The sequence below is a fragment of the Panicum virgatum genome, chromosome 7K (assembly GCF_016808335.1).
Source record: "Panicum virgatum strain AP13 chromosome 7K, P.virgatum_v5, whole genome shotgun sequence".
Classification (NCBI taxonomy): domain Eukaryota; kingdom Viridiplantae; phylum Streptophyta; class Magnoliopsida; order Poales; family Poaceae; genus Panicum; species Panicum virgatum.
Genome location: NC_053142.1, coordinates 31,388,037 through 31,411,764, shown reverse-complemented (window position 1 = coordinate 31,411,764; position 23,728 = coordinate 31,388,037). Strand labels below are relative to the sequence as shown.

Sequence of the window (23,728 nt, the reverse complement as noted above, 5' to 3'; positions counted from 1 at the left end):
GAGGTGTATATATAGGCCACCAAGTCTTGTAGCCGTTGCTCCAACGGTTAGCTGAAAATCTGCGTATCACCGGAAGAACCGATGCCTCTTGGTGGGGTATCGTCGGTTCATCCGGTCACTCACAACATGAAGTAGCCGTTGAAGTCCTGACAGCTGACGCAGAGACCACCGGTTGAACCGATGCAATGCACCGATGCCTCACCGGTTCAACCGGTGCTGAAAGAATCTTCTCCTGGACGCTGACGTCATTACACCGGTGGTATGCACCGATGCACCGTCGGTTGAACCGGTGCTGAAGAAACTTCTTCTGGGTACTTGACATCGTCTCTGGTACAAAGGACGGCCATTGCACCGATGCCCTATTTTGGACCGTCGGTTCAACCGGTGCCTATAGGCTGACTTGGCTTCGATTCTCTTCTGCACCAAAGTATCATGGCGTCGGTTCTTCCGACTACCACCGGATGCTCCGATGCCCTGGCGTCGGTTCTTCCGGTGCTACTGAATCGAAGAGCTTTCAGGGCGCTGCCCTGAGACCCGCGAGGGGCGGAACCCCCGTAGGGGTGGCCCTTCGGGCCTTGCTACGCCTCTCTTCTCTTTGTCATCACTTGAACCTAAAAGCCTGAGAATAGTCATCTTAACAATCACATTAGTCCAAGTGTTGTGTGTGTCATCAATCGCCAAAACATTATATTGAAATATGGCATGAGAGGCCATTTTCGCTACAATCTCCCCCTTTTTGGTGATTGATGACAACACAACCAAAGCAAGCAAGATGAATTGCAAGAATATGAAATTGATACCAATTTGAAAAGTTAGAAACTACTTAGCTTGCTTGGATGACATTTCAATGCTCATTTTAAAAGCCCTTGATACCAATTGTAGAAAGAATTTGTTGACCAATGGCTTGTATGTGGTTTGAACCATATGAGCAGTGAAAAATTTGTTTGTACCTTAGTCCATGGGATCATCAAATTGCACTTCTCCCCCATATTGACTAAGTACCTCCCCCTATCACCATGCATCCTATTGTATTGCATTTTCCATCCCTCCCCCTTGCTAATGGCATCATTTACTCTAAACTATTTGCTTGCTTTTAGGGTACACTTCTCCCCCTTTGTCATCAAACACCTAAAAGCTTCATAACCACTAGCAACAAGGAGCATTAGTAGCAAAAGAAATTCACTAGTGATAGAGTTATACCTAGCCATGCCTCCCTATATCATTGATCTCTTTAATCTTTGGGAGTTATGGCTTGGCCTTCTTCTTTCCTTGTCCAACCTTTCTTGATCAATTGATACCAAATGTAGGGTTAATTGCAATGTGCATTATTCTTGATATCGAAGGATTGAGTGTATTACCATATGGACAAAAGGAGTGTGACTACACCAAATATCACTTTGAAAGTATGTTAGTCACAAAAACACAAGCTATAGAGTTAGCTCCCCCTAAATGTGTGCAATAGTGTTTGAATCACTTAATCAAATGTATGCACTTGTAATTCACATAATGGGGATCAAACTCTATAACTTGAAAACATGACACCAAATGAATACCAAAAATAGGATTGATACCGATTGTAGACTTTGGTACTTTCTTTCGAAAATATGTGTCATGGAGAAGCAACGGTGTTTTGCCCATGTAGGTTGCACTAGATAAGAAGTTAGTACCAAAACAACCTACCATATGAAATTTCTAGGAAAGCATATCAAATAAAAGATACCAATTCTAAATACCAATTGTAAAGATGAGATTATGCATTCCTAGAGAGGCATTGAGCTACAATGATGCATGAAGGATATCAAATGAAATTTGAGATTATCCTTTTACCTTGCTCATTACCTCATATGTAGGGGAGGGGAATTTGGGTTACTAATCTTTAATCCACAACTCAGCTTTACTTCATCTTTGCATGATGCATCCCTACTTATGCATCCCAAACCTTGTCAAGCCTCCAAATTCCCCGTTGCACTTGTTTGGTGCCTAAGTCTTAGGAACCCAAACCTTTTGAGAGCCATCCATGGTATGAATAATATCCTTGGGCACCCAAAAAGGTTGGTTCCATCCATATGTTCTCCACCCCATGACATGAGCTACCACCTTGCCGTTTTTCTTCTTCTCAAGTATGTAGTGGTTGCTCTTTTGCTTGATCTTGTGGATGGGCTTGGTGTACATGTAGGATGCCTTCAAGTATGGAGATGTGTTTTTCTTGATCTCCTTAGCCTTCTTGATCTTGTTCAAGTTTTTGGGCTTGCTATTTTCTTTCCCCTTTGCTTTGCCCTCTTTTTCCTTGCATTGGTAGGACTTGTGGCCTTCTTTGTGACATTTGAAGCAAGTCATGGTTTCTCCCTTCTCAAGCTTCTTCACGCCCGCGGAGGTGTTATCTTGAGAAGGTTGGACTTGCTCTTGAGTGTACTTTCCATTGAGCCGCCTCAAGTCCGTCATTAGCCTTTCTACCTCTTGTTTAAGCTCATCATTTTCCTTAGCAATGAGATCATCACATGTTTCTATAATCACATTCTCATTGCAAGGGGTTAGATCACAAGAGGTAGACGCATCTACCTTGTCAATAGAGATAGCACAAGGAATATTGCAAGGAAATGATTTATCCGATGATGATTCATTTTTAGATTCAAGACTCTCATATTTCATTTTAAGTTCTTTATGCTCATTGTCTAACAAATTGAATTTGTTTAGCAAGTTCTCATATCTTGAGACAAATGAAGCATGAAGTTTTTCTTTAGCCTTGAGAGTTTTGATTTCTTCATTTTGTTTAGTGAGATATTCTTGTTGATTATGGAGAAGTGTCATCATCTCACAAAGTTCATTGGTTTCAACATCGGATTCATCATTGGAGGAGGAGTCATCACTTACATCGTTATTACCTAGTGCCATAAGACACATGGGTGGTGGTGATAATCTCCGAGGGCGATGGGTGGTGGAGCTCTTGGAATTTTTCTTGTGACTTGAGCTTTCACCACTTTTCTTGGGCTTGTGGATGGCGGAGAGAGCTTGAGCTCTTGACTCGTTCTTTTTCTTCGCCATCTTCTCCATCCCAACCGCACTCCCTCTAATGAGTGTTTTGTACCCAAGCTCATAGAGCTTATGTACATGCTCGGCAATCTTGCGGTGATGGTATAGCACGGCCCTTGGATATTCTTCATCGCTTGAACTTGATTCATCATCACTATCTTCCTCATCCTCTTCTTCTTGTTCGCTTGAGCTTGATGAGTCTTGTCGCCTTGGTTGGTGCTTGCATGAGTGCTTGGCGGCAAGACTCTTTTTGTTTGAAGAGGAGGTGGACTCTTGCTCTTTCTTCTTTGTCATTCCCATACTATACTCATGGGCAATGATTTGATTGATGACTTGGTTGGGTGTAAGCTTGACCAAGTCTTCTTTTTGCAAGAGTGAGTTGATGATGTCGTAGTCGGGCTTGCGAAGGCTTCGGATGATCTTGCGGTTAATATCCTCATCTTTGACTTGATTGAGACCTAAGGCATTAATTTCATTAACAAGAGTATTTAATCGTGAGTACATGTCATGAGCATTTTCATTTGGAAGTTGCTTAAAGCTACTAAGCTCATCGCCGAGAATATGATATTTTTGATTGGCAACATCCTTTGTGCCCTCATGATTCTCGACAATTTGCTTCCATAGCTTATGAGCATTTTCATTTGCAAAGACACGATTAAACACACTATCACATAGAGAAGACAAAAGAATTGATTTTGCAATGGCATCATATTGTCTCTCGGCCTTATTCTCATTTTTCTTGCCTTCTTCGGTGACACGCCAAACATCAAGCCCCCGGGCTTGAAGATGTGCTTGCATAAGCACCTTCCACCGTGGAAATCCCGTGCCATCGAAAAACGGAGCCCTATCGGTACTCATCCCTTCCCCGGACATGATACTCACTCGACGGTTAAGTCGACGGGTCTCCTACGAGCTTCCTCATAATTTTACCAATAAAATTGGCTAATCCTCGTAAGAGGTGTGAGACCAAGCTCTGATACCAATTGTAAGGATCGATGGACCAAGAGGGGGGGTGAATTGGGCCTTTTTCAAATTTCTAAGATAGATAAAACAACCTTAACCTATGCAAGGCTAGTAAGGCTCAATTCACCAACCGGCTAAACAAAGCAAACTACACAAGCTAACAAAGATATGAAACTAAGCAAGGTAGAGCTAAGCTATGATCTCTAAGGTCAAGCACATGAAAGAAAGCATGAAAGTAAGTGCTTGAAATGAAAGAGAGTGCAAGAGACAACCGGATTTTTCCCGTGGTGTCGATGTGTTGGCACACACCCCTAATCCACGTTGTGACACTCACTAAGAGTCTTGTCACCTCCCATGTCACCGAGACTTGGGCGCTCACTAAGAGTCTCCGTTTACCATATCGGCGTGGTGGAGCTCAAGCCACGTACAATCTTCTTCTCCGGGCTCCCACAATCCTTGGCAAGCTCCGCGAGAAACACTTCGATCACCAAGATCGTCTAGGTGCTGCCAAACACCAAGAGTAACAAGTTCCTAAGCCTTCACTTGACCTACACTCAGTTGGCCCTAGCTCAAGCACACTTGCTACACTTGCAATGGATGAGTTCTTCAAGGTTGAAGCACAAACTAAGCACTAGATCTTCTCTCTTTTGCTCAAAGCTCTATCTCTTCTTCTCAAGGGTGGCCTCAGGTTTTCAAGGTGTCAAAGGCAACTGAAATGAACCAGGGGGTACCCTTATATAGAGTGGAGGAGGTCACATAGCCGTTGGAGGTTTTCTGCAGAAAAACCGTGACCACCGGAAGAACCGACGGTATAGAAAATATGGGCATCGGTTCAACCGGTCTCTCTGTGTCAAAGAAGTAGCCGTTGGAGTTCTGACACAATATCCACGCTTGCGTTATTGCACCGGTGCATGCTCCGTAGGGGCATCGGTTCAACCGGTGCTGAAGAGGTTCGCTGATCAACTCAAACAAGCGTTCTGGAACAAAGTACATCCAATGCACCGGTGCTTTGATTCTGAACCGTCGGTTCAACCGGTGCTGAAGAGAAATTGGAGTCAACCAAACATGCTCTCTGGAACAAAAGACTTTCATTGCACCGGTGCTTTGATTCTGAACCGTCGGTTCAACCGGTGCTGAAGAGATGTTGAAATCCATCAAAACATGCTCTCTGGAACAAAAGACTTTCATTGCACCGGTGCTTATCTTCTTGACCATCGGTTCAACTGGTGCTTTACTTGATATCTGCCTTCATCCAGAGAAGATAGACCGACAGGGCATCGGTCCTTTCGCCATGCATCGGATGCTCCGATGCTAGTGCACGGTTCAACCGGTGCTACTGATTTTCTTTGTTTTCAGCTGTTTTGACTTGGATTCGAATGTGACTTTGATTGTTTCTTCTTCCAAGAGTTGTGTTGACTTCTATTGACCATCTTTTGCTGTTTTTGAGTGAGTGTGTAATATTTCTAGGGCCAACTCAAGTTTGATCAAGCTACTAACTCATGAACCCCTCTTAATAGTGCGATCACTACAAAACTATAAAACCTATACTAACCTAAGTGTCCTTCTCAACCTTGTGACACTTAGGACTAGAAAGATCCTTAGCCTTGACAAATATAAGTTAAAAGCCGAGATCGCCTTTTTGAAAGACCGAAATTGAGGGGCCTCTTTTGACATATGACCAAGTGAGCGATAATGATCTATTAAGCTGCACAAACTCATTAGTCACAATAATGGTTGTCATTAATCACCGAAACATATCTTGAGGGCCTAGATGCTTACAATCTCCCCCTTTTTGGGGTGGCCCTTCGGGCCTTGCTACGCCTCTCTTCTCTTTGTCATCACTTGAACCTAAAAGCCTGAGAATAGTCATCTTAACAATCACATTAGTCCAAGTGTTGTGTGTGTCATCAATCGCCAAAATATTATATTGAAATATGGCATGAGAGGCCATTTTCGCTACACTAGGAAAATTAATGCTTGCATGTCTTGAGAGCCAATGGAAGAGGAGGACGCCCTGGTTGAGTCGCATGCAACGGGGTTGAGAGTGAGCTTTGTCTCGGTTACGGTGCTTGGAGCGAGCGAGTAGTGAGTCGCCCGTTTGCGTCTCTCTCCTGTTTTCTCTCTCGTCGACATGGGATTCTGCTTACGTGTCCATTTATTTCGGTGGCTACCTGTGCCTTAGTATACTGGCTCTAACTTAGAAATGTCTGTTCCAGCAGATTTTGACAGAAATCCATTTGCCACTAGCCCACTACTGCCAAACACTGTGAACTTTGTTGGCCTGCCAGCAAGGACTTTGAGCATCCCAGCTCAATCTTAGCAGTTGTTTCTAGTGCTGCCAGTTTTAACCAGAGTTCATGAGAATATGAAAGCTGCTGCAACCTGAATATTGGACTCTGAACGCCACCGCCGCACATATACTAGAAGGTACGGTTACATACCTTTCAGTTTCGGCTCATTTCGTTCTAATCATGAATTCAAATATTTCTGTTTCGCTACCGGTTACAGGAACACACATACAGTGCCTCGCTTACTATATGCTACACATTGCACAGCTTCTAGACGTGCACAAGAAGCTCCATCGAGATGGAGCACCCTACTCATGCACAAGTAGTCGTCACCTAGCGCCCACCCTAGTGCCAGGACGCGGAAGAAAGGCACGTGACTAATTTGCAGATTAAACAAGAATTCAGTAGGACAAATTTTCGCGCGTGTACAGAAAGTTCGTCAAAGTTGCTATAAATGGATGCCGATTGCAAAACGTACATGTAAGAATATGTGCACACCAAATCTGTTGAATGCATTCCAAAAATATATACATATATGCAAGTATGTCCCTATTGTCCTTCACGTCATGGAGAGTTGCCAAAACTTTCGCCGTCCTATTCTGAAGTACATGTTGTCGACTTTGAAATGTGTGAGCACAGCAAGACTGACATTTCATTTTAGGTTTCTGTACCTGGTTTGTTTCACTTTTTAATTAACCATTGAATCTGGAGCCTTCAGCTATTCTTGACATTCCCAAGCACCATAAAACGCCAGCCGTTTGCATCAACATCTAGCAGTAGGTAGCCTCCCATTTGCACAACACTGCACGCGAGAATCCACCTAGCGTCCACGGCTTTGGAGGGCGCCATGGAGCCAGCAGCTCAGACGACGGAGGAGATCAACAATGGCGGCGGCGGCGAGAGCAACGCCGGGTTCCTGGCGAGCTGCCGGGACCGGCTCCGCTCGGCGTCCGACGGGCTCGGGCGCGCGGTCGCCGGGCTCGCCGGGAAGCTTGCGAGGATCGCGCGGGACGACCCGCGGCGGGTGGCGCACTCGCTCAAGGTCGGGCTGGCGCTCACCCTGGTGTCCGTGTTCTACTTCGTCACGCCGCTGTACAACGGCTGGGGGGACTCCACACTCCACCATCTGGACCGTCATCACCGTCGTCTTCGTCATGGAGTTCACCGTCGGTATGTTAGGTCACGCACATGGACGTGCAGCTCGATCACCTGACGTGAGCGTGCGTTGCTTGTGTTATGCAACAGGCGCCACGCTGAGTAAAGGCATGTGCCGAGTCCTCGCCACGCTGGCTGCCGGCTCCCTCGCCGTCGGGGCGCACCTGGTGGCGCGCCTCTGCGGTGAAGACGGGGAGCCGGTGCTGCTCGCCGTGTTCGTCTTCTTAGTAGGTAACTGAATACACTACTCGATCATCAACCCAAGACTCGCCATCATCATCTGCCTGCGTCGTCGCTCTTTCATGATATGTGGCACGTATATGGTTTGGTTCATGGTGGCTTGATTGATCTGCAGCGTCGGCGGCGACGTTCTCGCGGTTCGTCCCGGTGGTGAAGGCGAGGTACGACTACGGCGTGCTCATCTTCATCCTGACCTTCGCGCTGGTGACCGTGTCGAGCTACCGCGTGGAGGACCTCGTCGAGTTCGCGCACGAGCGCGTCACCACCATCGCCGTCGGCGTCGCCACCTGCCTCTTCGCCACCGTCTTCGTCTTCCCGGTCTGGGCCGGCGAGGACCTCCGCAACCTCGCCGCCGCCAACCTCGACAACCTGGCGGAGTTCCTTGAAGGTGCCAACCGTACGGCCCGGAAATTTATCATCTACTAGCTAATAATTGTGTGGGAAGAACTCATTTACTGAAGAAAAAAAATTGGTCTCTCTTCTGGAGTTTCGGGGAGACTGACAACTGCTAGCTACTCATGTACGCAGGAATGGAGTCTGAATGCTTTGGGGAGGAGAACCCATGTGAGAAACTAGAAGGCAGAGCCTTTCTTCAGGTGTACAAGGGTGTCCTGAATTCCAAGGCAGCAGAGGACACATTGGTAAGTCTCTGTTTGTGTTGAACATCAAAGCACATATGCAAACAAAACAAAAGTCACCAGATCGACACTATGTTCCAATGATAATACTAGTGTCTGTCCTTGGGCAAGACTGGACATACCTTGTGACAACATGGATAGAGATCTTTTTAACGCCTCAACGATAGTCACAGTTGGAAGAGGAGACAAGACAAGTTTTTGGCACTCAAGTTGGATCAATGGGACAGCCCCGAAAAATATAGCCCCCAGTCTTTTCTTGAAGGTTAAAAGAAAAAATGTGACAGTTCTTAAAGCGCTACAGAACAACAATTGGGTTTCACATGTATGCCCCCTCCTGACTAGCGAGGAGATACATGAATTTGTAACTCTTTGGCAGGAAATTAGATTGTTGCCACGAGATGAAGGTGCTGATGACGAGATCATTTGGAGATGGACAACAAATGGGGAATACACCACAAGCAGCGCTTACCGCATTCAATTCATGGGCCATTTTAAAAAAAATGTCGATCACCCCAATTTGGAAGGCAAAAGCTGAACCAAAATGCAAAATCTTTGCATGGATCCTCCTCCACCGTAAGATACTCACTGCAGATAATTTAGAGAGAAGAGGATGGCCACATGATCCATTGTGCAAATTGTGCAACTCCGCACCTGAAACGCCTGCTCATCTTTGCAAGGATTGCCCTTATACAAGTGCAGTTTGGACACATGTAGTCAGATGGTTTGATCTTCAACAACTGCCGCCCAGTAGCTCAACAAGCACAGTTTACCGATGGTGGAAAATGTGCCGAAAAGTTTTTAATAAGGAACAAAACCCCGCCTTTGATGGCCTCATGATGTATTTTTGGTGGAATATTTGGAATGAGTGCAATCGACGAATTTTTCAACAAGAGTCGAAAGAAGTTGTTGATGTGGCATACCTTATCAAAGAAGACATTCATCTTCATCAAGCAGCCACCGGTCTAAAAAGAAGCTCTTGACCACCCCCTAGTTGTTATGTGGTTTCTTTGTTTAGCAGTTTTGCTAGTGTTTACAAGGAGCTTTTTGTTTTCTTTAAAGTTTTCAGTTGTGTCGAGTTGTGTTGAGTTGAATTGTTGAGTTGAAAGTGTGTTTGTATATCTTTATTTTTTTTCTCATAATAAAAATTACGGCAAATCTCTTGCCGTTCTCTTCAAAAAAAATTACTGCGTTCGGCAGGCTAGAGCTGGAATGGTGTGAGAGAAAAATACTGTTGGGCTGGCTGGAGCTGGAGCTGGAGCTGGTGGCTGGAATGGTGTGAGAGGAAAATACTATTGGACTGGAGCATGAGCTAACTGCCAAACGGAGTGAATAATACTAGTGTCTGTCGGAACACTGCAGTGCGCTCTCGCCAGGTGGGAGCCTGTTCACGGCAAATTCCGCTTCCATCACCCGTGGAGCCAGTACCAGAAGATCGGCGTCCTCTGCCGCCAATGTGCTTCTTCCATGGAGGCTCTTTGCATCCTATGTTGTAACCTTGAAAAAATCTCAAGTATGTATCTGCTGATTTTATCGAGGCATGCGTTCGTGTATTCACAGAGATGAGTGTACATAAGTGTACGTAAGCATCTCTGATACACCAACAGCAACAGCATTTATTTTTTTGTTACAGTCTCCTGAAGCCAATCCAGATCTCTGTGTAAAAGTTGGAGCAGCATGCGGTGCGATGAGCTCGCGCTCCGCAAGGGCGCTCAGGGAGCTCTCGTCGGCGGTGAGGACGATGACCACACCGTCTCCGCCCAACGACGACATGCCTGCAGCCATCGGAACAACGACGGCGAGTGATTTCATGGCCGAGTTGTCAGAGGATGCGGCTCTGCTGCAGGCAATGCACGTCGCCGCCATTGTGTCTCTTCTCTCGGACATAGTTACTCAGATCGAAAGAATTTCAGAAGCTGTTGAAGATCTTGCACGGCTCGCCCGCTTCGAGAAGACTGAAAGGACCGGACATGCTGTGGTTGTCAACGTAGAGGATTGATACGCCGGCGATCGTTTTACGGACTTGATATGAGTCTATTAATCATTATGTTCTGCATCTTCTTTTTGCGGCGAATTATTCGTCGTTCTTTGTTATTAGGAGTTAGAAAATAAAGGCACACATTTATCATACGAATGACAGGGAACATCATATATGTGATGTACTGAACTCTCTGACCGTAAATTATTTGAATGTACCCTAGCAATTTGTATTATAAGGGCAGATCCGACATTCTAGGTAGCGGTGAGCAGTGGTTCAGCCAAGCTCGCTTCCATTGCAAGCCGAAACAAAAAAGAAACATCTCTTGTATAGTTTGCTAAAATTATGTAGTAGTCTTCAATTATTTGGAGGTGTAACCAAGGGAAGTTTTCATATTCTTGATAGAGCATGCAGCGGTATGGTATGACCCAATTCCGCATTTTTTTTGCTTTTTAACCCTTTTCACGAAAGATTTTAACAAATAGACCCTTAAAAAACGAATTGTGTTTCTAGACCCAGGAGATCGGCGCCCCGCCGAGATAACACATCTCGGCGCCGAGATATTTGTCCCTGCACTGAGCTGGTGCCGATGTGGCAGCCACCTCGGCGCCGCAGCTAGTGGCGCCCGAGGTGGCGCCGAGCTGGACGCCATCTGCCATGGCGCCGAGGTTTGGGACCGAATCCCCTGTTAGGCCTCCTCCAACGAAGTATCTCCGAGCCAGCGAGAAGGGCTTTGTTTATTCACAGAACGGTGGAGAAAACAGCGCGCACGCGCTAGACTCGCAGCACGCTCTCCCATCTGTCTGTCCCTGGGAATTGTCGCCAAGGCCGCAAGATGAAAGATTAAAAACGCTCAGGGAACGCTCGGCGCTGCGGTCAGCATTATAATAGTTAGACGGCTGTCGTCTGTACGTGGCTAGAATAGCGCACGCAGTCAACAGAACAGACAAACTGTACAATACAATAGTGTATCTGTGTGGCTGTCTACAAGCTATTTAATATATTTTTAGGCACATGAAACATGGTGATCAAACATGTGAAATGAATTTTTGTGTATTGATTTGTGACATACATGGAAAAATTATTTGTGGATACAAATAAATCAAATGGATGATTGAATCAAAAAGAATCTGTAACATGCAGTGTTTACTTGAGGTCTTTTTGATACAAGGCTTGTTGCATCGGCCACCCATGCCTTGTATGCATCGGCCACACAAGATTCAGTTTTCTGCAGACATTAATTTATGGGACCAAGTTCATGAACCACATTTCTGAAACAATTTCCCATCACTAAACATTTTAACAAGAAGCAGTTGCTGAAAATCTGAAACTGGGGCAAACTGAAAGTGCAGACAAACATTCAGACATTCAGAGACAAACTCAGACTAGTTCGGACATTCACTTTGTGGACAAAAAAATTGACATGTCCTCAACAAATGCGGATCTCACATAGACAGTTGGATGCACAACTCGCATAAAAAAAAACTGAAGGTTAGTGCATACTGCTCAAGACAAACAGGAGAAGCACAATTGGATGCATTACAACAATTGGATGCCCAAGCCAAACAGGAGAAGCACAATTGGATGCCCAAGCCAGATGTTTCAGATGTATTCAGTGCATACTGCCGCGGATTGCTGCTCCGACCCCATGGCGCTACCTCCCTCTGCTCCGCCGTGTTTGGAAGGGGGAGAGAGCGCCAGTGCGCGGGAGTTTGCCACCACATGAGGATTTGCGCGCGCTTCTGCCGGCCAAATCGGGCCGGGGAGCAGCGGATCAAGCCTCCTCGTCGCTGAGTCGCCGATGACCCATACAACGGGCGACGAGCCGACGATTTCCGCTCGGGCCACGAGCCCAGGCCGTCGTCTCGCGAGACAACGGCACCCTACGGTTCGTCAATTAATGACTCTTAATAATCGCAATTAACCGGATAAAGATGATGCATTAATCACCATTGTACATGCCTTTAGACCATGTTTGGTTCCCAACTGTCCCAGGGCTAACTGAAGTCCCTGAGCTAAAATAAAAAGTTTCTCCTTATTTGGTTGAGGGACTAAAAGGGACTAGAGATCAATAATTACAGTGATAAAAGAACCCAAATACCCCTTGCATGCATGCACCTGGAACGAGCTCCGTGCGGGATCTGCGGGCGGCCGAACCCTCCCTGGGCCATGCAAGCATGCACCCAGCCGAGCACGGCCGCCGGCACAACCGGGTACAGCGGGGGCGACGGCGGGTGGCTTGCGCGGGCAGCGCTGCGGGCGGGCGCGCAGCGCAGGCGGCGCTGCCGGCGGCATGGATCGGGAGGGGGGCAGGGGGAAGCCGCCAGGAGAGGGTCACGGGGGAGCGGTGGGTGTGGACCCAGGGGCAAGGGTAGGGGTCACATGTGGACCCAGGGGCAGAGGCAGGGGCAGGGTGGAATCGGAGTCTAAAAGTTCTAAAAAGCTCATCTTGAGGGACTTCTACAGTTTTAACCTCCAACAGACTTTTAGCCCAAAATAATTCTCCCTGTTTGAATTTTTAGTCCCAGAAATTCCAAAGACTTATGAAAAAGTCCCTCAACTAAACATGGCCTTAAACGCGAAGCTTCGTTTCACGCGCCCACAGCACAACCTAGGTTCCGGGGCTCCTGTTTCCAGTAATTCGATCCCACAGCGCGAGTTTAAAACAAAGCAGCACAGGGTTCGAGGTCTGACGCAATCGAGGAGGCCGGTCTAGACCTGCACGCCGCTTGTGCTGTGCCTGTGCGTCAGGCTTCTCAGGGTTTAGGCTTCTCCACTGAGAAAAGCAAACCGGTACATCGTCCGTAGTTAGAGGAGTCGAATCATATAGTTAGAGTTAGGGTTCAAGCACCTTGAATCATATAGGAAAGAGAAGAGTCGATGCATATCTTTGCATCGATTCATCAGCTGCAATCAACGATAAAAAGAAAAGATATTTATCTACTCCCTAGGTGTACAGCTATGTTGCGTTTCCCGCGCCCCCTTCGGCTCATGCGCCCGCACCCACCCAGTGAGCGGCATGTAAGGGGGCAGTCAGCATAGAATACAGCAGGCCCATCAGCGCTATAGCTTATGACGCCGAGCTAACTGCCACGTTGGCGCCAGCTCAGCACGGCAGCAAATATCTCGGCGTCGAGATGTTATACCTCGGCGCCATGAGTTATGGCGTCGACCTCTTGGTTCAAAACGCAATTCGTTTCTCTAGAGATCTATTTGTGAAATTTTTTATAAGAAGGGTTAAAAAGCAAAAAATGTGGCGACCCAATTACCCGGCGACCATGGTCTTTAAATCCAACAATATTTCACATTACACATCGGTTACAACTCTCTATTGTGCATTTATTCAGTATTGTACGTTTTAATCAATAAATTTGGTCGAGATTAAGCTTAACTTAATTGAAAACTGAAATACCATCATTTTCTTTTAATGGGTATCTGTTTAGTGAAGCCCTTTCCTTAAGCTTGGGCAGGACCTTCCAGAATACTTAGGCCTAGGTTAGAAAAATACTTCAATGCATTTTTTATGCAAGACGACTTCATGCTTTGGCTAAAAGGGTACTCCCTCTGTTTCAGAATACAGCTATTTTTAGACTTTTTTCCAAGTCAAATTTTAAACTTTGACTCTGGATAGTACAAAAATCATAAAGATTGCAACATAAAAAGGATATTGTTTGATTCAAAATGAAACAAACTATCATAAATGTAATATTTTCTTTTTAAAATTAATTATTTTTAAAGATACTATTATTCAATAATAAAAATATTTGACTTTGATCAAGTCAAAAAGTTGCTAAATTTAGGATGGATGCAATAAAATAAAAGATAATTATAAAAGATATTATTATTTAATTTTTTTTCTTTACTGGGCCAGTCGGAAAATCGAGCCACGCCTTAGCTGCGATAAAATAAAGGTAAGGAAAATAATATTTGCTACTTAGCGGGCCTGAAGATGATGATGTATAGCGCCAGCCCAAACATGAGAAAACTGTCGCCGCCCTTTTGGTCATATATGCGGCCCGCGGAAAAATGAAGAAGTGACCAGCGCGGGTCAGTGGGTAAGGGCCGGGGCACGCTGCGCACCGGGCTGCAATCACGTCTCTCCGAAGGCCGGAGTTCCGTGCTCGCCGGCGTCGGGGAAGACGGCACGGCATGCGGCGGCGGGGACACCTCTCGAGCAACCTCTAGGCCGCCCAAGTCAACGTCATGCCGGCGGCCACAGCAGATGAGGGCTGTACCTGTACGTACTTTGTGACCGCAACGCGGCGGATGCCCACGCGACGCCGGCGTGGGGACGCACCGCCATGGATTGGATTGGATTTTTTTTCCGGCGCGGAGCCCGCTGCCATCAGGATCGGACAGTATAGATCTCAGCCATAGCAGAACAGCAAGCAGATACTCCATACTCCGCCGCGATCGCACTGAAGAAGCATATGGCATCTCTGAAGCTGAACGTAGGCGATCAAGGACGCCGCCGGACTTGACGCCTACGGCTCACAGAGACTGTCGTTCGTCGCGTTGTGCTCCACGTACAGGCTGGTCCTTTCCAAGGGTCTTGCTCAGATTCCAGAGAGAAAAGGAACAGCAACGCATCGGCATGCATGATCTGGCGACCTGTGGCTGACTGAGTTGCTCGCGATAAACAAATTCGAACGCGAAACCGGCCCCATGTCCGTCACAGAGCTCCAATAATCCAACCACCTGGTGATGACGACGACGAGATGAGAGATAGGGACAGATCGAGGGGTCGGCCGGAGCCCCGGAGGGAGGGAGTTGGTGCTCGAGTTGGTGTTGGACTCTCATCCACCCTTCCGTTCCGTACCACGAGCCACACGTTCCTGTCGGCGCGGCGGCGCCTCTCCTTTAAATTTTCCTCGGCCAAAGTACGGGCCTTCCGTACCATGCACGGTACGGTCCCGGTCGATCTGGTTGCATTGCTAGTGCGCGGCTGCGAGGACCAGCCGGACACGCAACAGCAGCGGATTCCTCATCGACGCGAGAATAATCTGTCAGCAACACTCGGCGGCCGGCGCCGATCCAGCGAGCTGTTCTCTACTTCTCTTGGCTCTTGCCGAGGAGAAAAGCAGGCCAACAGTCATGGCATCTTTTTTTTTTTGGAGATGAAACAGTCGTGGCATATCTAGCTAGCTAGATTATTCCTATATATGGGCCTCTACCTGTAGATCGTTTACCGGGATGCAACGCCGCATTTGCTTATTAGTTTATTTACAAATTAAAGGCACTACTGTAGTCTGACCTAACCTAACAATGCAAGCACACACAATGCATACGTCTTTTGCCCTAGTTTTGTACCATTTGTCAAAGATGCAACCCATCCGTTCTCTTGGAACCCCTAGCTCCCATGGCAGCCACAATCATCTGTGAAACTCCACGTAAACTACTGTAGATCTCTGCATTCGACCCCGACGTCCTAATGGAGCCGACCCCGGTGGCACAATCGTCTGGCTTCGCCCCCGATCGACACGATGCTGCTAAAATCAATCAAATTAAAGCTAGTGTGGCCCTACCACCCTATATATCGAGCGGGTGGGAAGTCAACACATCTTGGGGTTATCCTTTCAGCTATATGTGTGTTGTGCACTTGGCATGCATGCTTGTGGTTGATGCATTGAAGAGAAAACACAGCTGGCTTGGTACACTTGCACAGAAGTTGCGCACGGCATACATGAGACTAAATTGACCCTACAAAAAATTTGGAGGGGCTCAAATGGATACTATTGAAATGTAACGGGCAAAATTATATGAAACCCTTATTGACCCATTCATTCCCTTGAGCCTGTCACATGGCGGTTTCAACCCAAGGGTGGGATGATCGGCTATAAAAGGCGAGTCTATCATATTCGGTAGATGGGTGACTCTTGGCGTTATTGCTATAGAATTAATTAAAAAGAGACAATGATAAGGAGCTGCTAAAATCAATGAGAACTAGAGCGGCCCTAGAGATCAAGCGGGTTGGAAGTCTTGGAACTATATTGATAAAGCTGTATTTATGTTGTACATTTGGCTTGTGCGTGTATCGCTGGTGTGTGGTGAAGAGAAAACGTACATGACTGGGTGTACCGGTACGGAAGTGCATACGACAAGAGACTAGATTGACCCTACAAATCCTCGATTGGCCGGTTTGAAAGGTAACGGACACCCGCCTCCATGGTGGATACAAGCCTACAACCGAATTCTAGATTTTCTCTTTTTTTTGCTAGGGTGAGGAAATCAGCTATAAAAGGAGACCTTGTCGTATTCGGCGGTTCGTTGACTCTCGATATTTCATCATAGGTGAGAAAAAAAGAGAAAAATGATAAGGAGATCGACGATGATAAGAGGTCGCTAAAATCAACTATAAGTGCAGTGGACCTAGAGCAGGAGCAGGTGGGAAGTCAACATATATAGCTTGGGACCATTGATGCAGCTATACTCCTTCCATATAGGAAATAGATGACGTTTAGGACAGCAACACGGTCTTCAAAGTATAACTTTAACTGCTTATTTTTATAAAAATATTTGTTGAAAAGTGATATATGTATATTTTTATGAAAGTGTTTCTTAAGACAAATTTATTCATACAATTTTTACTTTTCCAAACTCAATAACTTAAAAGTTATTCATGATTTATATTCCTAATGTTTGACTCAAATCTTGTCCAAAACGACATCTAAATCCTATATGGAGGGAGTATATATATTGTGCGCTTGATAAGAGTGCACATGGTTGGTGACGTGAAGAGAAAAGAAAAACGTAGCTGACTTGGTATACTTGCATGCATGGAAGCCACCTATGGCAACATACATGCAGCGCCTACAAACAAAATTTGAGTTACTCGAAGTTTGGAAGGTGCAGCGAACGAAGGCTAGAATAAAATAAATTGACATTAATATGCCGAAAGGTGCAGAGTTCTCCCTTGTAAATGTTTAAGTTGTACTATGTAATCTAAAAAAAATAGAGCGAGCAATGGCGGGCAGAAAGAGACGTCGACCGGAAGGCAAGCCACAGGAACAAGAATCCTGCGGCGAAAACGACCCACCCCGACAACTACGAGGACGGAGCTCGGTCGCAGGACAGAGCGTGTACGGTGAGCGCACGCCATGACCGCATGATCTAGCTTGGTCCAACAATATCCCGAGGTGAAGTCAGAGACGAGCACTAGCAGCGTCCACAGGGCCGGCCCTGACTTTTTGGTGGCCCGGTGCAAGAAAAAAATGGAGGCCCCATTTACCATAAAAATAGAAGAAGTCAAATTGGCAATTGGGTATAACAAGGAGGCGGTGAATCGGTGATCTGTAGAATGCGGTGACATCTCGCGAGGAAGTCAAGGATGCATTAAGGCGTGCAATTGGTAGATGGTGGATGAGTTGTCAATTGATTCCTCTCTATTAGGCCTACTATCTATGTAAACCTGCAATTGGGCTTTGATGGCACTTGTAACTTTTTTATCCCAAAACAGCTCGTTACTTTATTCATCCAACTAGATAGAGATATCATACCCAACAATACAAATTATAAAAGTCTGGGAGAGGATCATGCCAAATATTTGGATGATCTGGGCCATTTCAGCACCTAAATGAGTTAGCTCTCGAGCACAAGTGTAACTTGTGATTTAACAGATCTCTTAGCATAGTAATTTTTGGAGGCCCCTGATTTTCGGAGGCCCGGTGCGGTCGCACCTTGCGCACTGCCCCAGGGCCGGCCCTGAGCGTCCAAAAGGCTTCCTTTCCTGCACCAAAAGGGCCACTCCACTACGGTCGTTCTCCATGCTTCTTCCACTTCCACTATCGCACGTCGAGGAGGGCCGGACGACGACGCTGGCTAACTAGCTAGGGTTTAGCAGCAGCTTAGCTGTGCCCATGCACATGCGAGGCAGAAACGTTGCTTCGCAGATGCCGCCGATCGGTGTGCGCATATCACCGGTCGATCCGCTGGCCTGTGCCTGTCATCTGCTGCCACTTTCTCGGCGATCTAGCTAGCTACGCACTTGCTGGAATCTTGGGATGGGATGTGGGGGAAAAGAAAGGGGCCGGGGGAAGCTATCTAGGAGTGAATGGTGAATACGCGATGTGGTGATGATTTCGCTTTAGACACTGCCCATCCATGCATCCACTTGGCGAGATCTCTGCTAGCAGGGGGCCGGGGCCCTCGATTGGAGGCCATCGGCCAGGACTGCATGCAACGCAACACAACGCAATGCTACTCTCCTGATGAGAGAATACTAGCAGCACATGTTCTTGGATTATTCTGCTTCCATGCATGTTGCACAAATGCCGTGTCCTGGATGACCCTGACGGAACGGCTATCCTCCCTGACGTTCTTGTTCGATTCTCCCTGTGCTTAGCTTGTTCTCGGATCGATGCCGCTACGACGATCGAACTCGTCCCTCGTCGTACTACTTCAATAAGATCGCGAGGACGTGATGAGACCGATCGAAAAACGACAGGATGAGGATCGGAGACACGAGAGGTGAAGCGGATAAATAAAATGGAGAGCAAAATTGAAGGCCCTGCTGCTGCTTCTTCCTGAACCGCTCGTCGTCGATCGGAAAGCAAGCAGCTCCGGACTCTGTCTGTGCTTCCTGTGTGTCAGTGTCACAGTAGTGTGTGCGTGCATGTCAATTAATCCTAAAGGCTTATTTGCGCTTTAATTTATTCCCCGGCAACGTCGTAGCTCGGCTCGCTTGCATTGCAGCGATTCTTGCAGCATCAGGAAAAAGAAAAGGAAAGGCAGCGATAGTGTTACCCTGCAGTAGACCCTGTACTGCTCTATGAGCTGTGTGTACAGTGACGGATCGGTTCGGAGACGGTGACAGACACACAAGAAGAGTCACCGTCGCGCGCGTTGAATTTGCTTGAAACCCTGGGTGGATCAGTCTACACCTGGACGGCGACAGGTTGCCCAAGCAAGCAGTGCAGGACGATGTGGAGGCGCAAGGGGATACGTACACGTACACGAGGCAAAGAGAGAGCACGGGTGGTGGTGGCGGTCGGCCGCTTAACGGTGAAGAAACTAAAGGGGTTCAGGCGAAGGATGATGGCCTGCAGATGATAGATTATTGTTAGATTTTCTTTTTTGTCCAAATGCATTGAACAAGTTGTTGTTGATAAGATGTTATAGATGTGCGTGCTTGGAGTAGGATTTTGTTGGGATTATATATATTATGAAGTGTGACAAAGAAAATAAAGATAAATAAATGGTCCTAGGCTGCAGACTGATAAGCCATGCCACGTCTCATAGCTAGTACTGGCAGTATAGAGACATGGATACCCAGCAATCCAACACCTCACGCGGTTTTCTTTTGGGGCTTTTTTTTTCTTAATGTTGCACCGGCTTAGCTATTAGTAGCCTACAATGCTTTACACAGCACCAAATTAATTAATGGCTTATTATATTAGAAGACGACGCCATTTTTTAGAGAGAAAAAAAAGAAAGAGAGAGAAAGCTCTAGCGCCGCCCACCTTTATTTGTCGCTTTGTCAAAAGTCAGAGGGGGTGTGATGTCGCCTGGTCTGCAGATCATGCATGGGTCATCGATCGTATATAGGAGCGGTGCAGTCCAGGCCAGTCCTGCATGATGCGCTCATGCCTGCGTCGTCGTGCCGCTGATGAAGCAGGCCAAGATCAAGACGGATTTTACCTGCTCGGTCGTCCGACAGTGCATGTCGTCCCAACTGCGAACATACAGATCAAAAGGCAGAGATCGAGACCTTTTTTTTTGTTTTGAAAACTAGATCGAGAGATCATCATCATTTGCGTTAAACTACTGATCGATTAACAAAAGGCATGTGAACCATCCAGTTCTATGCGATGCTGCCACGCTCCACCGGCCGGCGAGTCCTCGCCAACAGCACAAATCAGCAGAAGCATGATGCAGTGGGGAAACTGAATGGCACTGCTAATGGCGATAGCCGTCGACCAAACTATCTAGATCATTCCATGGAGAATCTAGATTGCTAGCTGCACACATCGATCTCTCCTCATCGGATCACTGGCCTCTTCATTCGATCGACTTGTTCAAGCAGTGGATCGATCGATCGAGCAGGAAACGGAGAGGCAGCAAACCACCGGCGACCAGTTGAAAAGGGCACCAGCAGTATCGCCGCGAGTCGCATTCACAGCAGAAAGGCCTGCGTGCACGGCAGCAGGCTGCAGGCGTATGCTTTTGTCTCCACTATCCTCTCTGTCCGCCGCATTCCGGTATCCCATTATATCCCCAAGCTGCCGCGCCGCCGCCGCCTGGCGCTGTCCCTGTCCTCCTCCCCGGCTCCGTCCGCTTATATAAGCCACCCCACCTCCATCCCCCGGGCCGGCACCCACATTGCACTGGCTGCTACCCTTGCCGATTCATCACCGAGCTAGCTCTCTAAGTCATGGAGGTTCACCAGCAGGTGGTGAGCGGCGCCGGCGGCGAGAGCGCGAGGTGCGGGGCGGGGCTGGTGTCGGCGGCGGGCAAGGTCCGGGGCGCGGTCGCCGCGTTCGGGGCGAAGCTGGGCAAGATCGCGCGGGACGACCCGCGGCGGGTGGCGCACTCGCTCAAGGTGGGGCTGGCGCTCACGCTGGTGTCCGTGCTCTACTACGTGCGCCCCATCTTCAACAACTGGGGCGTCTCCACCATGTGGGCCGTGCTCACCGTCGTCGTCGTCATGGAGTACACCGTCGGTGAGTTGATGAGTTATTATTGCGCACAAGCGGCCATCCTCCTGTGCACGGCTGCACGCACGTGGCGGTTTGTAGATGACAAAAAAATTCATCATGAATGCATCATCGTCAGTCACGGGCAACAAGTACCGCCGTACGTCGTACGTACGTGCATCGTGCCGTACAACCTACCTACCAATCGTTCGTTCAATTCACACTAGCTTGCTGCTTGCAAGCTGCCAAGCTTCACTTACGCTGCAATGTTTGCGGTGCTGCGTGCGGCAGGTGGGACGCTGATCAAGGGCCTGAACAGGGCGTTCGCGACGCTGCTCGCCGGGTTCATCGCCGTCGGGGCGCACAAGGTGGCCTACCTCTGCGGCAACCACGGCGAGCCCGTCGTGCTGGCCATCTTTGTCTTCTTGCTAGGTATGTCCAATTGCCCAGTTGCCCATCGATCGCTTAATTAATAATTAGGCGTCTGATCGATCGATCGATCTCATGGCCGGCCATGGCGATGGCGTTGCAGCGTCGGCGGCGACGTTCTCGCGGTTCATCCCGGAGGTGAAGGCGCGGTACGACTACGGCGTCACCATCTTCATCCTCACCTTCAGCCTGGTGGCCGTGTCGAGCTACCGCGTCGAGGAGCTCATCCGCCTCGCGCACCAGCGCTTCTCCACCATCGCCATCGGCGTCGCCACCTGCCTCTTCACCGCCATCTTCGTCTGCCCGGTCTGGGCCGGGGAGGACCTCCACAACCTCGCCGCCGCCAACCTCGACAAGCTCGCCGATTTCCTCGAGGGTACGTGCAGTGCTCGATCATCCCACCCGATCCATCCAAAAAGGCTACTAGAATATGCAGAACGTACGAATCGGATTCCTGTGCATTCCATGTCAACGATGTATACTAGTAGTGTTAATAATCCAGTACTACTTTAATTGGGACAAAATTCATTAACAATATATATACGAGCCCGAGGAAGAAATTAAAAGCTGACCAAATTTCTGCCAAATTTAACCCAGACCCCATAAACCAACTGCTAAGTCAGTGCAGAATTGCATTGAAGTCAGCTAGCAGCAAAATTCAGTAACAACATAATAATTAAGACTAATAACTTCTAAAGAGGGAAACAGAGCACACTGTACTCGAAACAGACTCACTTCAGAGCTGTGACTGTGAGACTGAAAGCCGTATGCATGCTTGTGCGCAGGACTCGAGTCCGAATGCTTCAGGGAGAACGCTCCAGGCGAGAATCTGGAGAGCAAGCCCTTCCTCCAGGTGTACAAGAGCGTCCTCAATTCCAAGGCCATCGAGGACTCTTTGGTAAGCAGCACTGCAGCAGCAATGCACTACGATGTTGATTCTTGAGCAGTAATGCACCTGTATCCAAAGATTGCGACGATCCATTGCAGCCGTTTTTTACTCCAAAACTGCAGTGCAACTTTGCCAAGTGGGAGCCCGGCCATGGCAACTTCTACTTCCGGTACCCATGGGGCCTGTACCAGAAGCTCGGCGCCCTTTCTCGCCAGTGCGCTTCCTCGATGCAGGCTCTTGCCTCCTACATCATCACCCTCACAAAATCTCAGGTAGGTGGCTGCTAATGATCCGGCCCCGTTCGGCGATCAAAGGATTACAGAACGAATTCGTTCACCATGTTCACTCACCATCCAACCATCCTGTTTAATTTCCTGCTCGCAGTATCCTGAAGCGAACATGGAGCTCTGCCTGAAGGTTCGGACGGCGTGCGGCGAGATGAGCCTGAACTCCGCCAAGGCGCTCCGGGAGCTCTCGGAGGCGATCCAGACGATGACCGCGCCGTCCCCGGCCAGGACTCACATGTCCGCGGCGATCAGAGCGGCGAAAGGCCTCAGGGCCGAACTGTCGCAGGACGCGGATCTGGCCAAAGTGATGCACGTCGCTGTGATCGCGTCTCTTCTGTCGGAACTGGTCACGCAGACGAAGAAGATCGCAGAGTCTGTTGATAACCTGGCGCGAGCTGCCCAGTTCAAGGACCCTGAAGACACTCAGAAGGATGTGGTCATCAATGTAGCTAGCTGAGAAGCAGATGACCTTCATCAGTGGGGCCTGACCGGTGGTGTTCTGTACAGTATTTTGTATGGAGAACATGCGCATCAGGAGCCTCTGCTAAATGGGACATGTAACTATAACTATAACTAGTATATATAAATGGTGTACGATACTATGTCGTGCATAAAGAAAATGGCTAATTCTTTGATTTATAGAAGTAATTATGATGCTGAATTGAATAAATATTGCTGCCTCTGCACAACTGTACAGAGAATCAGAGCTTAGCTTTTCCCAACAGAAAAAAAGGAAATACAATCTTCTTCTCTAAACATTAGGGAGGAACAATGTGCTACCTATCGCTCCGTTCCAAAATGTAGGTCGTTTTGACTGGACCTAGACAAGTCAAAACGACCAACATTTTGGAACGGAGGGAGTATTATCAATGTGTTGCGTAGAACCAAAGAAACAGCTGAGCCAAGAGAAACATAATTCCACCTTGTCCTCCTGGAAAATCAGCGCTGAGAAGCTGTGATGTTGAAGTTACAGATATGTGTGAAATCTTCAGAGCATAACAAATATTAATCTCATAAGAGACCTTATGAAGATGAAGTGGCTGCACCACTACAAATCCCAGTGCATTCCATTGTCAATCATCAGTTGCAGACAGCGTGGAAAATGTGCAACATATGAAGAAATTAGTTAGTGGAACTTTGCACTGTCAACCACTAAATTCCAAGTTATCCAGGAAAACGTACAAACTTTCCCTTTTTAGGACA

At 47.7% G+C, this 23,728-nt stretch overlaps 1 protein-coding gene and 1 pseudogene across 1 annotated transcript; both read left to right on the top strand.

The window, feature by feature from the left end:
• The first annotated feature begins 7,128 nt into the window (after positions 1-7,128).
• Positions 7,129-10,310, top strand: LOC120640110 (annotated as a pseudogene).
• A 10,348-nt stretch (positions 10,311-20,658) lies between these two features.
• Positions 20,659-23,270, top strand: LOC120640109 (aluminum-activated malate transporter 1-like). The gene is made up of 6 exons (XM_039915991.1): positions 20,659-20,947; positions 21,212-21,352; positions 21,453-21,725; positions 22,135-22,247; positions 22,361-22,510; positions 22,623-23,270. Exons 1-6 carry the CDS (start codon positions 20,659-20,661, stop codon positions 22,980-22,982), a joined length of 1,326 nt encoding a protein of 441 aa, XP_039771925.1. The 3' UTR covers positions 22,983-23,270.
• Positions 23,271-23,728: the final 458 nt, after the last annotated feature.